We start from the raw sequence: 18,783 nt of genomic DNA on the forward strand, positions 1-18,783 counted from the left end.
TGAACAGAGTCCAGGCTAGTAGTTTCTCCCTTGTTTTCAGTCTTTGTCCCATAGATAGCCAACTGCTGGTTGTAGCTTCATGTTAACAATGCAGAGAATATCTTGTTACGGTGTCCAAAAATTATTGAAACTACATCAATCACATTGTTGCACTTGGGTGATCCTCCTGCTGAACTAAATACTCTCTAGAGAGCAGTTGTTCCCACGCCTTTATTATTCACTAGAGCATCAAATGTGTATCAATTAATTAATCCGCTGCTGAAAATAGTACCAATCCTCTCTTTCCTCTTGCTTGAGTAATGTCTGTCAAAAACTACAGGGATCAGGACTTACTGAGCTCTTTAAAGATTGATGTCATCAGTAGTGTAACGGAGACCAAGGGATCCATTACCTTACAGAGAGCAGGATTACTAGTTGTTGGGTGATTGGTATGGGGTGTGGGGGTAAAAGAAGGAGAGGCCCAATCACCTGCTTAAGAGCTCCCTGAGCAAACCATTATAATGAGAAGGGGGAAGTAGAGATAAAGCTGAGACTAATATGTATAACTAGGAAGAGCAGATTTGTAATTGGATTATTTATAGAGATCTGTGTTTATGTAAATATTTATTCTTGATGTTGTATTTCCTTTGGTGTTGGTTTTATGGAAATGTTTTTGGCTTTATATGATCCTGGTCCCACCTCTTCTGACCAATCACTGGTATTAGTAAGGGTATAAAAGGCAGCTAGTTGCTTTCAGTTGTGGCTGGCGTTGGTGTGTCTCAGTAAATGCTACTGCTGCTTGAACTATTACCCAAGTCTCATGCCTCTTCAAAAACTTAAAGCCACTGCCGTTCAAACCGGCAAGTAGGAAGTAGCTTGGCTTTGAGCTAAGAGCCAGAGACAGGGAAGGGAAGTCACAAAGTATTGAGAGACAGACCAACATGTTTGTTTTGGTATTTCCATGAGATTTGTTGGCGGTAAGAAAAAAATCACTGGTCTTATCCTTTAAGCCAGGGCATAAATTTATTATCTCTGACAAGTTGGTGTGTGTATACTTATACTATACACGCATACACACACACACACACACACACACACTTCATCATTCTGCACCTGAAGTACATCATGAAGTTATTGGTCACACTGGTTGCACACATTGTCTCTCACTTTCTCAACTACTCATCCATTGTAATCAGTCAGATAATTAGCAGACTGACCTCTGAGGTCTCTTCCACTTCAGCTGTGCACAATCTTGCACACACTCTTTTCCATGACAGGAAAAACTATCCCAGTAGTTGTAGTAGTGCTTAACTGTCAACTGTCAACTTCCCTGCTGAAACAGACCTGAACACACACATGCTTACACACACATATGTACACACAGAAACTACATTTTTCTCTCAATTTTGCCTCCATCTCTCAAGGATGCTGTTGTACTGAATGTATGTGTGTGTACATGCAGACAGATGCAACAGAGCGATTTGGGATCTGTAGATTTTGATTTTGATCCATGAAAACTGATAAAGAGCCTGCTTTTGTGTGCAGTTTGTCTAAATTCTTATTATTTTTTCTGTGTACGTTCAGCTGTCATCAGTCACCAGTGTGGTCCAGCAGTCCGAGGTGACCCACTCTGTCACAGCAACCACAGTGACCAAGGTGACAACACGGGAGAAGGTGTCCTCTGTGCGCCAAACCCGAGAGTCGCCTTCACCACAGAAGAAGAGACAAGTGGTGGTAGACTCTGAACTCAGGAAAAGGTTGGTGTCTATAACTAACTATGTCTATTTGAATTATTATTATCGTTATAACATCAAAAGGTGCTTTCCTAACTTGTGTTGAAATGTTCAGTTTCATGCACCCCTTTCTGCTGTCTTATCTCAGCAGGTAGGTGATGAAACACTGCAGATGTTGATAATGAGTATGTGTGATGGTGATAGCACAAGACAGATTGAAACTGAACCTTTGATAGCAATGAAGTAGGAGATTGTCAAAATTCTCTAGGCAAGTAGTGAAGCACACTACCTTAGAAGAGGATGTATTATGCAGTGGTGAAAATTACCTTTAAAGTATAGTTACTCAAGCATGGTACTCAAGTGTTGCCTTTTATAGGTTGTACTTGGGCACCGGTCCAAATTGTGTGCGCTGTAGTAACTGCGTGGGGACTAGAGGCTTCTCTGTCTGTAGCTGCCTAGCTAGCATCTACCGATGTGAAGTGTTTGAGGAACATTGGTAAATTGTAGCGTCTACTGATAGCGTCTGCATGTTAGATGTATAGGGAACATCTATAAATTGTAGCTACAGAAAATAACCTAGGGTACACTCTCCCTCTCTAAACTGCATCAGTCTCTGCATACAAACAATATTTCTATTTTATGGTATTTTATACTTTTCAGATATGTCTCCAGATACACTTTATTTGACAGCTGTAGTTACTGTGCACTTTGCAGGTTGTATTATCATCTTATAAAATATGATGCATTGTTACAGATGAAACTACCCCATGGTGTTCAAAGCAGTAGAAAAAATGCCCTAGTATAATTCTTCACAATGATCACTTTTAACGTCATGCTGTTCGTTCCCAGGTAGTAGCATTTTATTTACCCCAGTAGCAGAGAAAGGACCTTTATTCAAGCTCATATTAGAGACAGACCTTTATTTCTTATTTCACTTTTGGCACAGTTAAAGTGAAAAGACTCAAAAAGTACAGCACTAATTCCATCAGGACAGCAAGAGTCACACGAGGAATTTCACTTTGCCCTTTTCCCTGTACAGTGTAAAACTACCATCCATGAAACTCAACACTTTCTCCAGAATTTTCGTATTAAATATCTCAGAGCCTTCCCTTTTATATGTAGAGTTTGAGGTTGTTTTTTTTTTTTTACATGGCATTTATTTGCCACTTTGTTTATTTGTCACTTTATTTGTCTGTCTTTGTTCATGCTGACCCAGCTGTTATATGAGACTTGAATATTATTTGAATTCCAGCTGTTATATGAGATTTTCTGGTATTTAAATAAGTCTGAACAACATCTAAATAAGTTAAAATATAAATTGATTTTTCCTAGTAACACAGTGGAGTAATGTTTAGGTCTTTGTTTTATTTGTACCCATGTTTTATTTGTTGGCTGGTGCTTGAGCTCCAGTTTCAGGCTATTCCATGGGTCAACAAATGGTAGCAGTAATGTGCCGAGAAATGTTGCACTGTACTTACAAACAGCAGGGAAGAGAAGAAACTAAAAGCTAGCAAACACTGAATGAAACATAACCTTTGTAGGTTTGGAAGGAAACTCCACAAGGGCACCTTTGACATATTTTAACATCATGTTACACTGCTTTTAGCAAAATATCTGAATTCTTCCTCTACCACTGCTCTAAGTGTATTTGTAGGTATATTTAAAGTTCCCAATTTAGAATATAATTTCCTTTTCCCCAGTTGTTAATAATTTACATTAATTATACTGTATTTCAGTAGAATTTGTGTAAATCATGTAAATAAGTATTGCTGGGATATTTACTAAGTGGGTATGAAACCAGCCCCTCACAGTTAAAGATTCTAATTGGCTGATGCCCTGGCTCCTCTAACTGAATGAGGTAATGAGGCAACTTTCCAAATCTACATGATTGGATGGAGTCAATGAATTGTTTAATGAGGGGGTCCAATCATGTCCAAGTAGTGTGTTGACTGGAATTAGTCACAGACCACTGAGAAAAATCCAAATGTAATGACTTTAACCACCAAACAAAGTTACATATTGACACATAGTTTTAAGAAGTATTGATGTGGATGTTGAGTAAATACAAGTCTCTGTTTCAAATACATGTGAGGAAAATGCTAAATGTGGCTTTGAATGTTATCAAAGGAAGTGAAATGCCAGGCAATCTGCAAATTAAATCATTTAGAGTTAACAAGGACAGTAAAGGAAGCAATCTTGAAAATGTAGTTTTTATTAGAAAACTGCAGCCACAAATATTTTTGTGCTTAACAATATTAGCCTAGTGGATGACACTACTTAGTACGTGTGTGTGTGTGTGTGTGTGTGTGTGTGTCATCAGGTTTGACGTGGACTTCACAGAGGTCCACAGCTACATGACCCGTGGCGAGGCCATTCTACAGAGCCCTGAATTCTCTGTGTCACGCAAGGATGGCAGCATTCAGGAGCTGTATGACAAAGTGCAGGTAAAACACACCCTCTGTGTATGTGTGTGTGTGTGTGTGAGAGAGAGGGAGATAGACGGAGAGAGAGAGAGAGCGAGAGAGAGAGAGGGAGGGAGAGGGAGAGATGCCTGCAGAGCTTAATCTGCTGAGACTTGTGATGCTGAAATAACAAGGTTCCATGGCACAGTTGGGTCAGGAATGAATTTTACCTTCCATATAGCAATCACAGGACATTCTGAACTGTTATTTTGAATACAGGACAACACTGATATTGGCTCCCTGGAAGTATGAGATGCAGCAAAGTGTCCATAATGACTGGGGAGTTTTCTAAGTTTTATACAGTAGCTGCCTGTGTACGTGAATTGACTGAATTTGTCCTCTAAAGGAGAAATCATACAAAATAACCACAGAAAACAGGAACAACAAGAAAGATCAGGAACTATATTTATTACCAAAGGAAAATAAGAAGACATGGAAAGAATCTGTTGTAGCTTAACAAATTTGTCTTTTCATAGAGCTTAAAGGAATAGTTTCACATTTGGGAAATGCTCCTGTTCACTTTACTGCTGAGACTTAGATAAGAAGATCAATACCACTCTTATCTCTGTACGCTAAATGTTAAGGTATAGCCAGGAGAGCATTAGCTTAATTTAGCATGGAGACAGGAAGCAGAGGGAAACAGCCGGCCTCTCCAAGAGTAAAAATAACTTCACCTGCCAGCAAATCTATCTCGTTTGTTTAATTCGGAAAGAGTTAGTCTGGTTCTGTCCGAAGGTAAAATGAAGCTCACTAATTAGGATTTTTTACCTTAGCTGGCTAGCTATGTGTTAGATTTTTTGGCCACTTGTGGCAGCACAACATGCTGTAACACAACATAGACATTATCACCTAGTGTAACATAGCATTTGGAAATGTTTTTATGTCCACCTGATGAATATGTCCTGAGAGAAATATCTCTTTAGCTGCTGAAGGCTCCACCAAAATCTCTGACCGAAAAGTCACTCAGTAACACAAACAAACTAACCAATGGAGGCAGCAGTGTTCTAGCAACTACCGTGTTCTGCTTGGAAAAAATATTGTTTTTGGCAATGGAGTCTGGAAGAGATCTCAAAGGATCTTAGTCTTCAATTAAAAAAGTCTCTCTGTTCATAATGCTCTCATACATTTATAATAACACTCTGAGCCTGTCAGTGGCAAAAACAAGCACTTTAGTTGATGTACTTTGACATCAGATTACATTGCAGTAGCTATTTGCCATGGCCGTGTACACCATTCTTGCTCATACTGCACTGATTTCAGAGGTATTTGTTCCTATCAATTATTTACACTGAAAAACATGGGGTGTAAGGCAGAGGTTAAAAAATACTGGAGTTGAACATTAAATTAAAACACTAATAAGTCACTCACCATATTTTGTTTCAGAATAAGTTATTTCTTTGAAAAGTCAATGCTTCCAAGTAGCTCACAAGCACTGATACACAGATACTCATGATCAACAGTTTTACATCAACCCCCACACTAACCACTGTAACTGTTAGCATTTACAAATGTGCTAACAAATAATTCATAATAAATGAATTAAACACAAATCCACTGCAAGCCCCATAAACAATGTATGAAGCTTTTAAGCAGTGTTTATGTCATAGTCTGCTATTGGAAATGATGTATGCATTTTGGTGTTAGATGCAAACAGATGAAATTCAGGTCTCTTCAGCTTTGCTGTCCGCTCTGCTCTCTGTAGCAAGTTATATAAGACACAACATTAAAATCTTCCAGAGCACCATATTAGGAAGGAAAACAAGTATCGATTTTATCCTGGTCACAGGCTTAAGGTGTTGGATCACTCTCTGGAGAGAACATTTGAGTCTTAATTGTTTCATTAAGACCAGCTGAGAATTATCACTTGTAATTGAGCTGTAATGTTGTTTGTCAGTTTGCTACATTTTTAATCTAACCTACCTTAAAAATCACACATATTGATAATACAGACGAGAAGAAAGTATTTTAATTCACATACTTTAATATGTACACCAATACGAAGCTTATGTTTTCAAACCTATGGAGAGGCATTTACTGCCCAAGACTTCTAGATAAACATTAAGCAGCAACAGGTCTTTGAAGAAGAAGCAGGAGCACTTTGGAGTGGTTTCCCAAGAAGAATAGAGAAATACATGTTTCTGTTCTGTTCTGTTTCTGTTGTTGGAGGCATTATGTTTTTATGTCAGCCCTACTCTAATGGATGTGATATCTCAGGAGCTACCTTGAGTGAATTTCTTTAAATTTGGCACAAACATTCACTTGGATTCACTCATGGATGAACTGATTAGATTTTGGTGGCTAAAGGTAAAGGTCACTGTCCTCTTACGTCCATTCCATTCCTGAGAACGTGATATATCAGAAACACTCAGATGGAATTTCATTACATCTGGCCAGAATTTGGTGGCTGAAGCTTCAAAGGCCAAGGTCAAAGTGACCCCACGACACATGTTCAGGATCAGCTTCACTGTTACATCATAATGTCCTGCAAAAACACTTTCTGGCCATTATTCACCCTATAGTTTTAAGTGTGCGTAGTATAAACTTAAAAACTAAAACTTCCTACAGTTTGGGTTCAAACTGGCTGATGACAGCAACAGGACCTGTTATTGTTTGGAATCGTTTTTTAATACTTTTCCTACTTGGCTTTCATCTGCCTTTGTAATAAATAATAGTTCTCTGGCCCTCGGCCTGTTGTCTGTCGTCTGTCTGCCTCTCTTTGTCAGTCTCTTGTTTTTGAACTCTCTATTTCTCCCCCTGCCCCATCACTCTCTCTTTCTTCCTCCCTTTCTCTTTGCCATAGGCGATAGAAAGAGAGCGGCCAGAGAAGTACCGAAAGCTTCAGGAGGCAACACGCACAGCGCAGACCCTGGTCGAGCAGGGTAATGTGCACACTCAGACACACACAGACACACACACACACACGCACTCTCATTCATTCACATGCATACACACACATGCACGCACGCACACCCTGTCTGTCCCCATGGCAACGCCTCCACCTGGTCCACCCTCTCTCCTTGTCTCCATAGAAACACTGATAGAGGGAGGAACAGACAGAAAGACAGAGGGAGAGAGACGTTTCTTTTCTTCTGTCCTCTCCTCTGTCCTTGTGCAATTGTTTGGGCTTCTGAAAGCACAGAAACACTCAAATTATACTTTTCACTTTTATTCATGCCGCCACTAACCTTCAACCAAACAAAACATGAACCTGAACATTCTTCAACTTACTGTGCAGGGCTGTGTGTGTGTGTGTGTGTGTGTGTGTGTGTGAGGAGAAAGAATGTACTTTTGAGTGCAAATACACAACATGTTCCACAGGTATACTATATTTTAAGGACTTTAACAGCAATGTTAATATGTAAAATCATATGTTTAAACTCTGGGAAAATCTTCCTAAGCACAGCTTATGAATAAAACCCTGAAAACACAACGTCATTACAGGTAATAAACAGTTTCAGGAACCAACGAACAAATAAATCTTCAATGAGAAAAAACATCTTAATGGATGAGTGGTAATGATCTGTATTTTTCTTATTTTGAACAAATCCCATGAAAAGACACAAACCAACAATGTGTTAGTCCATCTCTCAGCACTACCCTACTCTGCCTATGGCTCTTCATTAATCAATCAATGAATAATTAGATATTACAGATTGAAAAATTAATTACTAATTACTCAACAGCAGCATTTAGTTACATTACTTGTTAGATTGCTTTCATTACTCAAACCAGCTCTATGAAAAATGCTTTTAAAGGAGTAGTTTGAAATGGGGAAATAGAAGTATGATGAGAAGCTTGATACCACTCCCATGTGTGAAATATGAAGCTACAGCCAGTAGCTGGTTAGCTCATGGAATCTGATTACCAAAACTGTGTCCAAAACTGAAACTCGCGTTGCTGAAACTCGCTGCACTGAACAACTTTGGGGGATGCAAAAACTCAGGCCATGTAAACCAGTGAGCCACCAGTGTAACTTCACAGCCAACAGTGAGGGCAAAAGTCTGATCTGAGAACTGTAAACAAAAGGACTTCTTATCAAAAAAGTAAAAGACCAGCAGTTTACACATTTACACAAATAATTTGATAACAAGTTATGAGTTTTACATTTTCTTTCTATTTTCTCTCAAATTCTTATTTAAAAAGTCCTATCCTCATAGTGAAGCCACAGTCACACACAGCACCCAGTCTGAACAAAAACTATATGATTCCTGAGTGTACTGAGACACAGGTGAAACTTTTCTGACATTCGTCAAACTCCAGGTAAGACAATAAACCCCTCCAAATGTCAAAGTAATGCGTGATGGGGATTAATAACGTAAAGTAATCACTGGATTTTAAATTGTGATCCCTTACAGAATGACAAGGTGGCAATCACAGGAGCTGCAATTTTTTGACAAAAGCAAAATGTGTCAAAACATACCACTGAATGAAAGGAATGGACTACAATGGGGCTCTGTGACTCTATTAAGACTAAGATATATCAGACTTTGAATACAGTAATTGTAAGAAGGATGCATCTATTGTTGGTTTGTGTCTGCACGTGGTACTTGTTGCCAGTAGGAAAAAATTCTAATTGTTGCAAGAGCACTGAGTCTTCAACCTCAACCTTCTTTCAGCTTCAGGGTGACATATGATGGCACTTATCTAGTCAAAAGTAGCATTACCTTGATGCTTGATATGTAAATGGAAATGGAACATAATAGAGGTACAATTACAGGAAGAAGAGGCAATCTCAGGCCTGTTTGTGTGCCAGATGAGAAATACAAGCCAGGATGCTACCTTTAGCAGGTCCAATTATCATCTAGCTGATGGGGTTCAGTTTGCCCTTTTAGTGGTAGGAGTGTGAATCCATCTTTTTACAACTTTAGTATTGACTTTTCCCTCCTGGAACCTCTTGGAGGTTTTCATTTTCCAGGCACTGGAGTTTTACGTGCACTTTAAATTGGTCATTTACATCAAGTTAGCGGTGAGCATGAATGAACAGTGAGGTGTGTCTGCGTGTGTGTGTGTGTGTGTCCCTGTGTTCAGTGGGCAATCAGATAAACAGTTTGGAGCTCACATTTTGAGCAGAATATCAATGACTTGTCTCACCTCCCCTACAGATGACATTCACAATATTCTGTGTGCATGGAATGTGTGTGTGCCTTTATGTCTGTCCCCTACGAAGAGACCAGTCATGCACATGTGAACTGTGAAACATGCATCACTTTGTGTGTGTGTGTGTGTGTGTGTGTGTGTGTGTGTGTGTGTGTGTGTGTGTGAGTGATGAACCAACCAGATATTTATCTTGTACTTTTATCATTGTTTTGCACTGAAGATTGAACTAGGAGAGTTTCATTTCTGTCTATACTTTGGCATGTTCCAACTATAGGCGACCCATCATTACCTTTTCTCTGTGTGAACACTGGAAATACTGTATTAGTGCTGTAATGAACACTGAAGCCTCAGACAGAGAGACAGAGAAAGTCCTAACCCACTTCACTCTGATCATGCAGATGTCCAACCAACCAGCAATATCATCAGTTTTAAAGTATTCATGCAGCAGATGAGCAGAAGCAGTATTTTTGAATACTGATCTGGTGGGATTGAGCTGTTAGAGGGCAGAGAGGAAGCTCAGGTCCATTTTGGAAGAAGCTTTGTCAACATGTCGCCTTGACGTGTTGATTTTTACCATTCTTGCTTCGCGTCCTGTCAAAGCTGCCTGTCCATGCCAACTTTAGCTTTTTGAAGAATGTCTTTCTTGGCTTTCTTGGCTGTCTCTTGGCTGCTATAGTGATGGACAAAGTAGAGGAAGCCTGCTTCTTTGCTTTCTGCTGGCCTGAGGGTCTGGAAGTTGACATAGCTGGAGAGGTGATAGGGTAGGGTAATGTACTCAGCACATAATCATTATGTATAACATGTTACTGTGCAACAATAGTATGACAGTCATTTATGGATTTTACTTTCATTTTGAAAACTCTGGAGCTGTCAACTTTAAACTATTCCATTTGTTATGATGCATATTTAATGTTTCCTCTTTCTTTTCTTTTATTTGGTAAAAAAAGCAATTAAATACAATTCACATCACTGCAAGATATCTGCAGTGAAGTTTGTTCAGATATGGTATCATCTTGTCTTTGTCTAAAGCACATTCATGTCTGCAGTCTGATACTCTGCTGATGCTTCTGCAAAGCACATTTAAATGTACTTACCCATCTGTCTGCAGACACTGTCAGATGGGCTGGGTTTTGTTGATTTGCCTTTTCTCCTCTTTCTTTACTTTTTCTTACTGAGCTCGTAGCCTTCAAACTTGGTGTGTTTTCTTTTTAAGGGAAAATGTTAATAATGAAGTAGAGTCTATGTACTCTGGAAACCTGTGTCTGCAGAACACTTACACTGTTGTGTCATAGAACTCTCTGTGTTCTAATAACTATTTGTGTTCCTGTAGAACTCTCTGTGATTCATCAGTGAATTTAGCTATCTATAGCTGCTGTATTGATTATTTTTAATCTGTTTTTTCTGTCTCTTGAACATTTAAACATTTAAGCAGAGGTTGATGAAGTATTTCGCTTCCTTGTTACTTTGTTTACCTCCACCACAAGTAAAAGATCTGCACTTATTATTTATTAAACCAAAACATTAGTAAAGTGTACTTAAAGTACAAAAATTACACTGCAAAACATTTGCGTAAAAATAATTTTTATTCAAACATCAATACCAACACCACTCTGTCAAAGTGCTTTGTTACAAGTAAATGCCCTGGATTCAAATTTTACTTACTAGCAAAAGTACTAAACGTATTATCAGTAAAGTGGACCTAAAGTATCACAAGTAAATGTACCCAGTGGGCAGAATGGCCCCTGTTATTATACAGTATACTGTATTTCATAATATTATGTTATTATTATGTGTAAGCAGTATTTAAGTAACAACAGTTGGTCAAGATGGAGCTGATTTTAAATTACTTTATTCACTGCTGGGTAGTTTAATCTGTAACATTGCATCATATCTTATATATTGTTGATCATATGGTAAAATCAGAATAACTTCATGTTAGCTGCTGCCGTCATGGCGTACTCTTACAGTTGTTGAGAGGCATTGTTAATGTTATTAGTAACATCTATGGTTTGTGAGTGCCTTAGGGCCAAAGAGTGCTCCAACCTAAATGGCTACATAGGTTGATGATGACTTGTGTGCACTTTCTGGTGGATTATATACACAGGCGGAGTGCATTCACCCAAGAAAAATTAGTCATTTCAAGGCTGATGCCACTGGTGATAGTTGCCAACATATGTTCATTATTTTGTGATTGAGGTGATGGGATTCTTTAAGCAAAGACTGCATTATAAATGTTTGATAGGTGATGATTATGTCAGCTAACATTACTGCTAAAAAGTTTAATTTGAATTGTTGGTCTACTTAGCAATGAGAAGTACACAGCCATTAACAGCAACTAATGGGCTAAACACAGAGAGTTGTGTGTGTGTGTGTGTGTGTGTGTGTGTGTGTGTGTGTGTTGTAAATCATGCCCTCTCTCTGTCTGCTCCCCCAGAGGGGAGTCGTGCTGATGACATTGCCCAGGCAGCGGAGCAGCTGAACCAGCGCTGGGTGGGATTCTGCTCCCTGTTGACAGACAGGCTGGCATGGCTAGCTTACCAGACAAAGGTACACATACACACACACACACACACACACAAACAATGATTAATGTCCACTCTATCATTCAGGTGTTTTATACCTCAGTAGAATATTTTCTCTGCACAACCTGCATCAAGAGCTGCTGACCAAACTTCAGTGTGAACAGTGTGATGTTAGTCCTTTGGGCTGGTTTGATCATCTCAGATTGTGTTGAGCATTGAGGTATAGGCTATCAGAATGTCTGAAGGATGTATTTACAGTGACAAATATTCTAATCACTTTCTCTGACAGGCGCTTTTTTAAATGTTGGAAAACGCCTAACTCAATACCTTATCTGAACTCTGTTTGATGACATTAAAAAAATAATGTACAATGTTTATAGGTAAAGTTTGGAGAAAAAGTAAAAGTAAGGGAAAAGATGTTACTCACAAAGAAAACTCTTCTAATTTGCCACATCAGGACTGCATAGGTTTGGTTTGATCACATTAAACTCACAGTAGCCAGATAAGTCAACAAGTGTCATCAGGTTTTGATTCAAATATTTTTAAGTCCCACCCACTTCAAACTAGTTAGAAGTGCACGGAGGGGGAAAAAGAAGATCTCTCAGGTTAAATAACCAACCGTGGCAGAAAATTCTGTATTCATTTAGCACCTTATTATTCATGGCAAGAACAAAAGAAAAAAAACTTGAGGAGAATTCCCCATGACTAGTAAACTGTCCTTGATGCAAAAACTGGTAGAGTGATTTTACATGTATTCTTTATGTTTTCATTGTTCATTGAAGGTGAACCTCTAAATTTACCACCTAATAAACTTCTGTAAAATAAGCAGAGTCAACACATAGAATTTCTCCTTGCTCTTAAACTTAACTTAGTTAGCACTGCTGAAACCCTTTTGGTGAAAAACTATTGCTTCTGTATGAATGTGTTAAAAAATTCTGGTGAATAACAGAGTGATGTATCACAGGTGTAGACAGAGTTTGGTCATTCTGACCTGTCATCGCAGCTCCACTGCAAACTAGAATAGAGTTTGTGAAACAAGACAGATGTTGTGTGGGTGTTTGCTTCTGTCTTTTTAATTTTTTTTTAATTCTTTATTCAAAATGTGCTTCTGTCTGTGTGTATCTGTGTGTCCTGCAGGTTCTGGCCTTCTACAACTTATACGAGCAGTGTGAGCAGGCAGTGGACAGCAGTGAGAACTGGCTCAAAGTCCAGGCACCTCCAGCATCTGAACCAGAGCCGCTCAAAGTACAACTGGACAGATGTCGGGTGAGTGAAATAATCAGACTTTCTCCAGATGATCCATCATTCTCTGCTCAGGCCCACACTGGCTAGCAATACATAAGTGCACTTTTACATGCACATTTATACTTTTTATGTGTGTGTGTGTGTGTGCACGTTTGTTTGTTTTTCCTTAACACGCTCAGTGACCATTATTATGTTATCCATATTTTTTTTTTAATTTTGTTACACTTTGTTGTAAATTTCATTTTTTTCTAGTTCCTTCATTTCTTCATGATACAGTGTCTTTATTTATTTGGCTTGTTTGGGTTTCTGTCTCTTTTCATGCATCTCTTTGTCACAGCACTTTTCTGTAAGTATTTTGTGTTCATTTATTCATTCCTACAGAGCCCCGGAGTGCTCATAGAAAGACAAAAATATATGCATATATATATCAAGGCCATGTTGTTCTACATTCGTTTGCCTGCTCTATCTTTCTACATTTTCCTTCGATATCGAACGTCAGTAACAGAATGTTTGACTTTCATTTTATCATAAATTCAGTACACCCATGTTTTTCTTGCTCTCTCTCTCAAAAGCTCGTTCTTTAGCATATCCAGTTATCTCTTTCCTGGATGATTTACATTTCCATGATTAACAACTAATTAATCCATCCAACCATCCATTATCTATACTGCTTATCCTTTAAGGGTCGCAGGGGGCCAGAGCAGATCCCAGCTGACACTGGGCGAGAGGCGGGGTATACCCTTGACAGATCGCCAATCTAACGCAGGGCTACGACTAATTAATGTGTTATGTATTTAATTAATATAACTACATGAGCTAATTATGACAAATGTTGCCTTTCTACTTAATAATTAACAGTGATAATTGAAGCAGGTGAAGTACACTTCATGCTTCTGGGAGAAAGGCTCGTGCACTCGTGCGCAAATTTTTTTTTCTTTTTCTTTTTCTCTATGTCCAGAGCTCCGTATGTTCCAGCTCCCACTGAATGATTTTATTTCCTCCCCATTTTTGTATTTTTTACAATTTATCGTTGACAACACTTAAACCTATTCTTACAATAATATAACAATAGCTAGGTGGTATCAATCCTCTCAGATAACTCTCAGAAAGAAAAGGAATAGCGATGTTTCCCAAAATCTCCAGCTATTCCTTGAAACCAGCAAAGATAATGTGATGTCTCAGTAAAGTGAGGAAACACCTTCAAATTTGGTGCCAACATAACGCAAATGTGAATGCCTCAAGGTAATTTCTTCAGGTTTGGCACAAACATCACTTGATTCAAGATGAACTGACTACATTTGTTGCAAAGATCAAAGGTCACTATGACACACAAAACCTTTTGCCATAATTCAAGAATTTTCATGCTAATTAACAGCAACTGGACTGGTTGGCGGAGGCACATAGTCACAAGGTAGTAATTCTAGTTTCAGTATCAAAGGAAATTTTGGCATTTTGTGGGGAGGAACACACCTGTGCCCATGGTGTCACACTTTGAACACCCCTGCTTTAAACCAAAGGTGTCTATAAATGATTGGGAGGCTTAAACAGCAGTCAAGAGAGACTGGCAGACACACACACACACACACACAGGTTCTAAACAACAGAAGTGACAAGAAAATGAAGAACAAACTTCAAAAGGGAATGATGAGAGGAGGGGGGTATAATTAAAGGGAAAGAGAGGACATAAGACAGGGATGTATATAGGCTAGTAAATCTCTCAGATTTAAGAGAAGATGGAGAGATTTCAAATTAACAGAGAAATAAGAATGGAGCAGGACAAGGGACAAAGGAAATGAGACAGGGACGTTAACAGATGAGTTTGGAAAAAAGAGATGGAGGATTTTTCTTTGAAGATATGTCTAGCTTTCCACTGCAGACAAATTCACACAAACATGGTTTCCCTCAGAAGCACGCCCACACATTTTGACTTGCCCACACATAGACACAAATGGAGAACACAAATTTGCTCCCACACAAAAATACTTTCTGAGTCCCTATCTTTATATTAAACAGGAAAGACTTCAGAGAAAATAAAATATTTACTGAAACTTTCAAAACAACCTTCCCGCCAGCAAATCATGCCTCTAACTGTCAGCTTATGAAAATATATTCTGTTGAGGTTATAAATGCTTGTGTTTTCGAACATTATTCATAAATACTGCGTCTCTTGGCTCTAGGCTAGAGTATTAACTTAGTGTTCCAGGGGAATAAGACTGAGCTGCATTCAGAGCTTTCATCCACAGTTTTGTGAATGTTAACCTGCGTGTACACTACACCCACAACTTACCTGGACTAATCCTCCTCAGTTTTTATGTGATTCAAATAAAGTTTCAAACTAGATAATTAACAGGTTTTAAGGATACATTTCATGGTACCCTAGATTGGGTGTTATTATCACCAAATCCCATGAAAAGACCAAAAACATAAAGTAACCTACCTCCACTAAGTACTATGTATATTCAAAAACCTGATATATGTTATTCCTCATTCCTGGGCGCCTGTGTAAACAGGTGAGAGCAGCCACACAGCCTGGCTCAAGCCTTTCAGTTCCAACACATTATCCAGGGTTTTGGTATTTTTCACACAAGACGCTCGCAGTTCTGAATAATAGTAATATTCCCATAAATAGACAGGGAAAAGCAATATTACCCCACTGCCCCTCACCTTCTGTGACATTGAAGGTGAGCGGCAGTGGTTTTCATTTCAGTAGAGTACCAAACATAGATCAATCTGCTGCTGAAAAATAGTCTTGAACAAAGGCACTGTTTCCTCCTGTTTGAGTTATTTTTTTGTGGCCAGGTATTTTCAGAAATGAGAGCGCCTTTAAAACAAAGATTAAACTATATATTTGTGAGCTGTTTTTACAGATTTATATCTTCAGGCTGAGAGCCACAGAAAGTATTGAGAGATGTTGTTGGTTTGATTTTGTCATTGGATTCGCAGGCTACAACAAAACCATAGAATATCACATTAGAGTTATGCGAATAGTTAGTTTTTTGGGGGGTATTTTTGCCTTTAATCACAGTGGGAGAGAGGCAGGGAAAGATAAGGAATGACATGCAGAGCATGTGAGATATCACAGAAATAGTTTAATATTTTGGGAAATATGCTTACTCAGGTTCTTGATGTGTTAGATGAGAAGATTGGTACCATTCTAATATCTTTATGGTAAATATGAAGCTAGAGCAAGCAGCTTAGCTTGGTTGAACTGCCTACCAGCACCTCTAAATTTGACAAAGTAACAAAGTAACATAAATGTAAAAACAACATTTTTTTTTTTCAGAGTTTCCTATTTTGAACATTTTAGCTGCAGCTTCACACTTCACATACAGACATACGAGTGGTATTAGAAAAAGGCAGCTTTGAAAAACTGTGTGAGCACATCCTTATTTTTAAGATTATACTTAACCCAGTGTGAGTCAGGAAAATGTGTGTCATTTTGTATGGAAGCTGAGAGACCTCAAAGACAAACTAAACTTTATGATCTAAAATGACTTGATTAAGGGTCATATCAGCACTTCTTATGGCTGATACACAGAGAACCAGTGCAACTCAGTTAATCAGACCCACCTTCTCAGTCTACTAGAGACAGTTTTACTGTTACCACCACTGTGCCAATGTTATCTGAAACTGATAACATTTAACTCTGCAGTTGTCAGATAAGCAGCTTCTGTCTTTATCCCATCACACTTACTGGTCACCTCTGGATTTTGGAGATGTGTCTGAGGTAATGTGGGGTGGGATTGAAATTTGCAGGTGGAATAATCCAGTTTAAATAACACATATCATCTTTTTGAAAACAAAGATAAGACTTCTGGAGCCAATTCAGACATCTTTATTCTCATCACTGCTTTGTGTTGGTTGACTAGCTCAGGGCATCTACAAGAAGCAAACCTAATATTACAACACTTAAGGTTTATGGTTGAGGGATAGTTAGAGCAAAATGACAGCATGATCTTACATTTTACCCTGTCATACTTACAGTGTAATGCTAGGACCAAATACAATGCTTTTCGTAATTTCCATGTCTTCTTCTTGTGAGAATGTTGACTTTTTGCGTCTGGCCTGTTAGCATTAGCCTCAGTCTTTTAGCGTGACATCCTGCAAATAACCAGTAAGCCATTTTAAGTCCTTAAATTTCTGGTTTTAAAATTAGTCAGCAGACTGACTTTTCCAGCTCATGGAGTTCATTAGTTTAATTAGCCTAATTAGCTTGCAAGCTACTGCTTATACAGTCGGCTCACGACAGCTGGCATTTGAGCTGGCAGTCACTAACTAGAAATGAGAAGTCTGCTTTTGTCTACCTCTGAGTGTTATCAATAACCCGTTGTTTAAAATATTACTAAGAATTCAGTTAATTATGCCACTGTTATCACTGTCAGCGGTATATGTCTCATGCTAGAAGAAGAATCTTGTACTTAAAGGAGTAAGGAATTAGAAATGGGTCAGTTGGCTTGAACTCATATCAAAACATGATCATAAGATTATAACATCATTTTCTGCCTTTTATTGTGGTGGTGACCACAAGTCAGGTGTAGAAAAGTACAGAAAAACTGATGATAAAGCAGCGAGTTTCCCTGTTCTGTCTGTACAGTTTGAAGCTCAGGAGACATCGTTTCACAACTACATTTTTGTTTTTGCTGAGCAGGGCTGATTTCCTGCTTGGCTTCCTATTCATTAACAGTTGGAACTATATTTAAACACTTCTGTAAAATAGAACTGATTAAGCATTAGACAAATGGAGTGTAACTTTAAATATAAAAAGGCAATACTTTTCCATAGATCAGTTTTTATTGGGCTATTACATATGGAATAGTAAAACAGCCTTTTTTATATCATCAAAATCTCTATGGCAACAAGGGAGCTGTTGGTCGGTGTGGTTCACTAACACTTTCTCCTCCTCATCTGTTTATCCATGATGTGACCCACCGACCCACCCTTTATCTCGTCAGGAGGAGGTGGCTCGTCTGGCCTCCCTGCAGCCCCAGGTGGAGCTGCTGGGGAAGCAGCTGAAGGAGCTGAAGGAGGAAAAGGAGGGGGAGGAGGAGGCCTCAGCTTTCTTGGATGCCGACATCACCGCCTTCACAGAGCGCTACCAAAAGGTCCTGGAGAATCTTAGAGCCAGAGAAAGGCAGCTACAACTGGGTAAGAGACGACAGATATTTATTCACTGTAAAAACTTAACCCTAGCAACTCATTTAGTGAAAACCATCAGAGTTGATCATGTTTACTATACATTACCTACACCTATGACCCCTGTTTTTGTCTAGGTGCCCTCAGTTTCAATAGTTGGTGGGCACAGAGTAACTGCTCCATTCTTAATATTTAATGACAGTTTCATTTTTCCATATATTTCTATAATTTAGATATTGTTCATAATAATACCACACCAACTTAATATATAGGGACTGTCTGATGACCACAAAGTGTCTAAACCACTCATCTGGAAGAGACAAAACATGAGCTTTAAAGCTATATCAAAGCATTTTGGCCACCAGGGGGCAGAAAGACTCCACAACAAACTCACAGCAGAATCAGTTCAGTTAATTAATCAGTTAGTCACCACAATCAGTGGATTTGTTGTGTGAATCCAAAAGTGTAGTTTGCATTTTAAGGTTGGGAATTTACATAAAAGAATCTGGAACAAATGTTAAATGTACAAGAGAGGCTTCATTTATATAAAAATGAATGATAAGGACACTGGCAGGTGCATTTTCATATCCCAGCTAATACACCCAGTGACTG

General features: G+C 38.7%; 1 protein-coding gene across 7 annotated transcripts in view; it reads left to right on the forward strand.

Moving 5' to 3' along the window:
• Window positions 1-18,783, forward strand: part of dmd (dystrophin) — a 286,719-nt gene that overhangs the window by 145,616 nt on the left and 122,320 nt on the right. For all 7 annotated transcript variants that reach the window (XM_018671655.2, XM_051065872.1, XM_051065871.1 and 4 more), the window contains 6 exons: window positions 1,564-1,736; window positions 4,033-4,156; window positions 6,975-7,053; window positions 11,706-11,818; window positions 12,931-13,059; window positions 17,991-18,183. In XM_018671655.2, coding sequence (XP_018527171.1) covers window positions 1,564-1,736; window positions 4,033-4,156; window positions 6,975-7,053; window positions 11,706-11,818; window positions 12,931-13,059; window positions 17,991-18,183 — 811 coding nt within the window. The remainder of the gene's footprint in view (window positions 1-1,563; window positions 1,737-4,032; window positions 4,157-6,974; window positions 7,054-11,705; window positions 11,819-12,930; window positions 13,060-17,990; window positions 18,184-18,783) is intronic.

Source organism: Lates calcarifer, linkage group LG7_2, assembly GCF_001640805.2.
Source record: "Lates calcarifer isolate ASB-BC8 linkage group LG7_2, TLL_Latcal_v3, whole genome shotgun sequence".
NCBI classification, from domain to species: domain Eukaryota; kingdom Metazoa; phylum Chordata; class Actinopteri; family Centropomidae; genus Lates; species Lates calcarifer.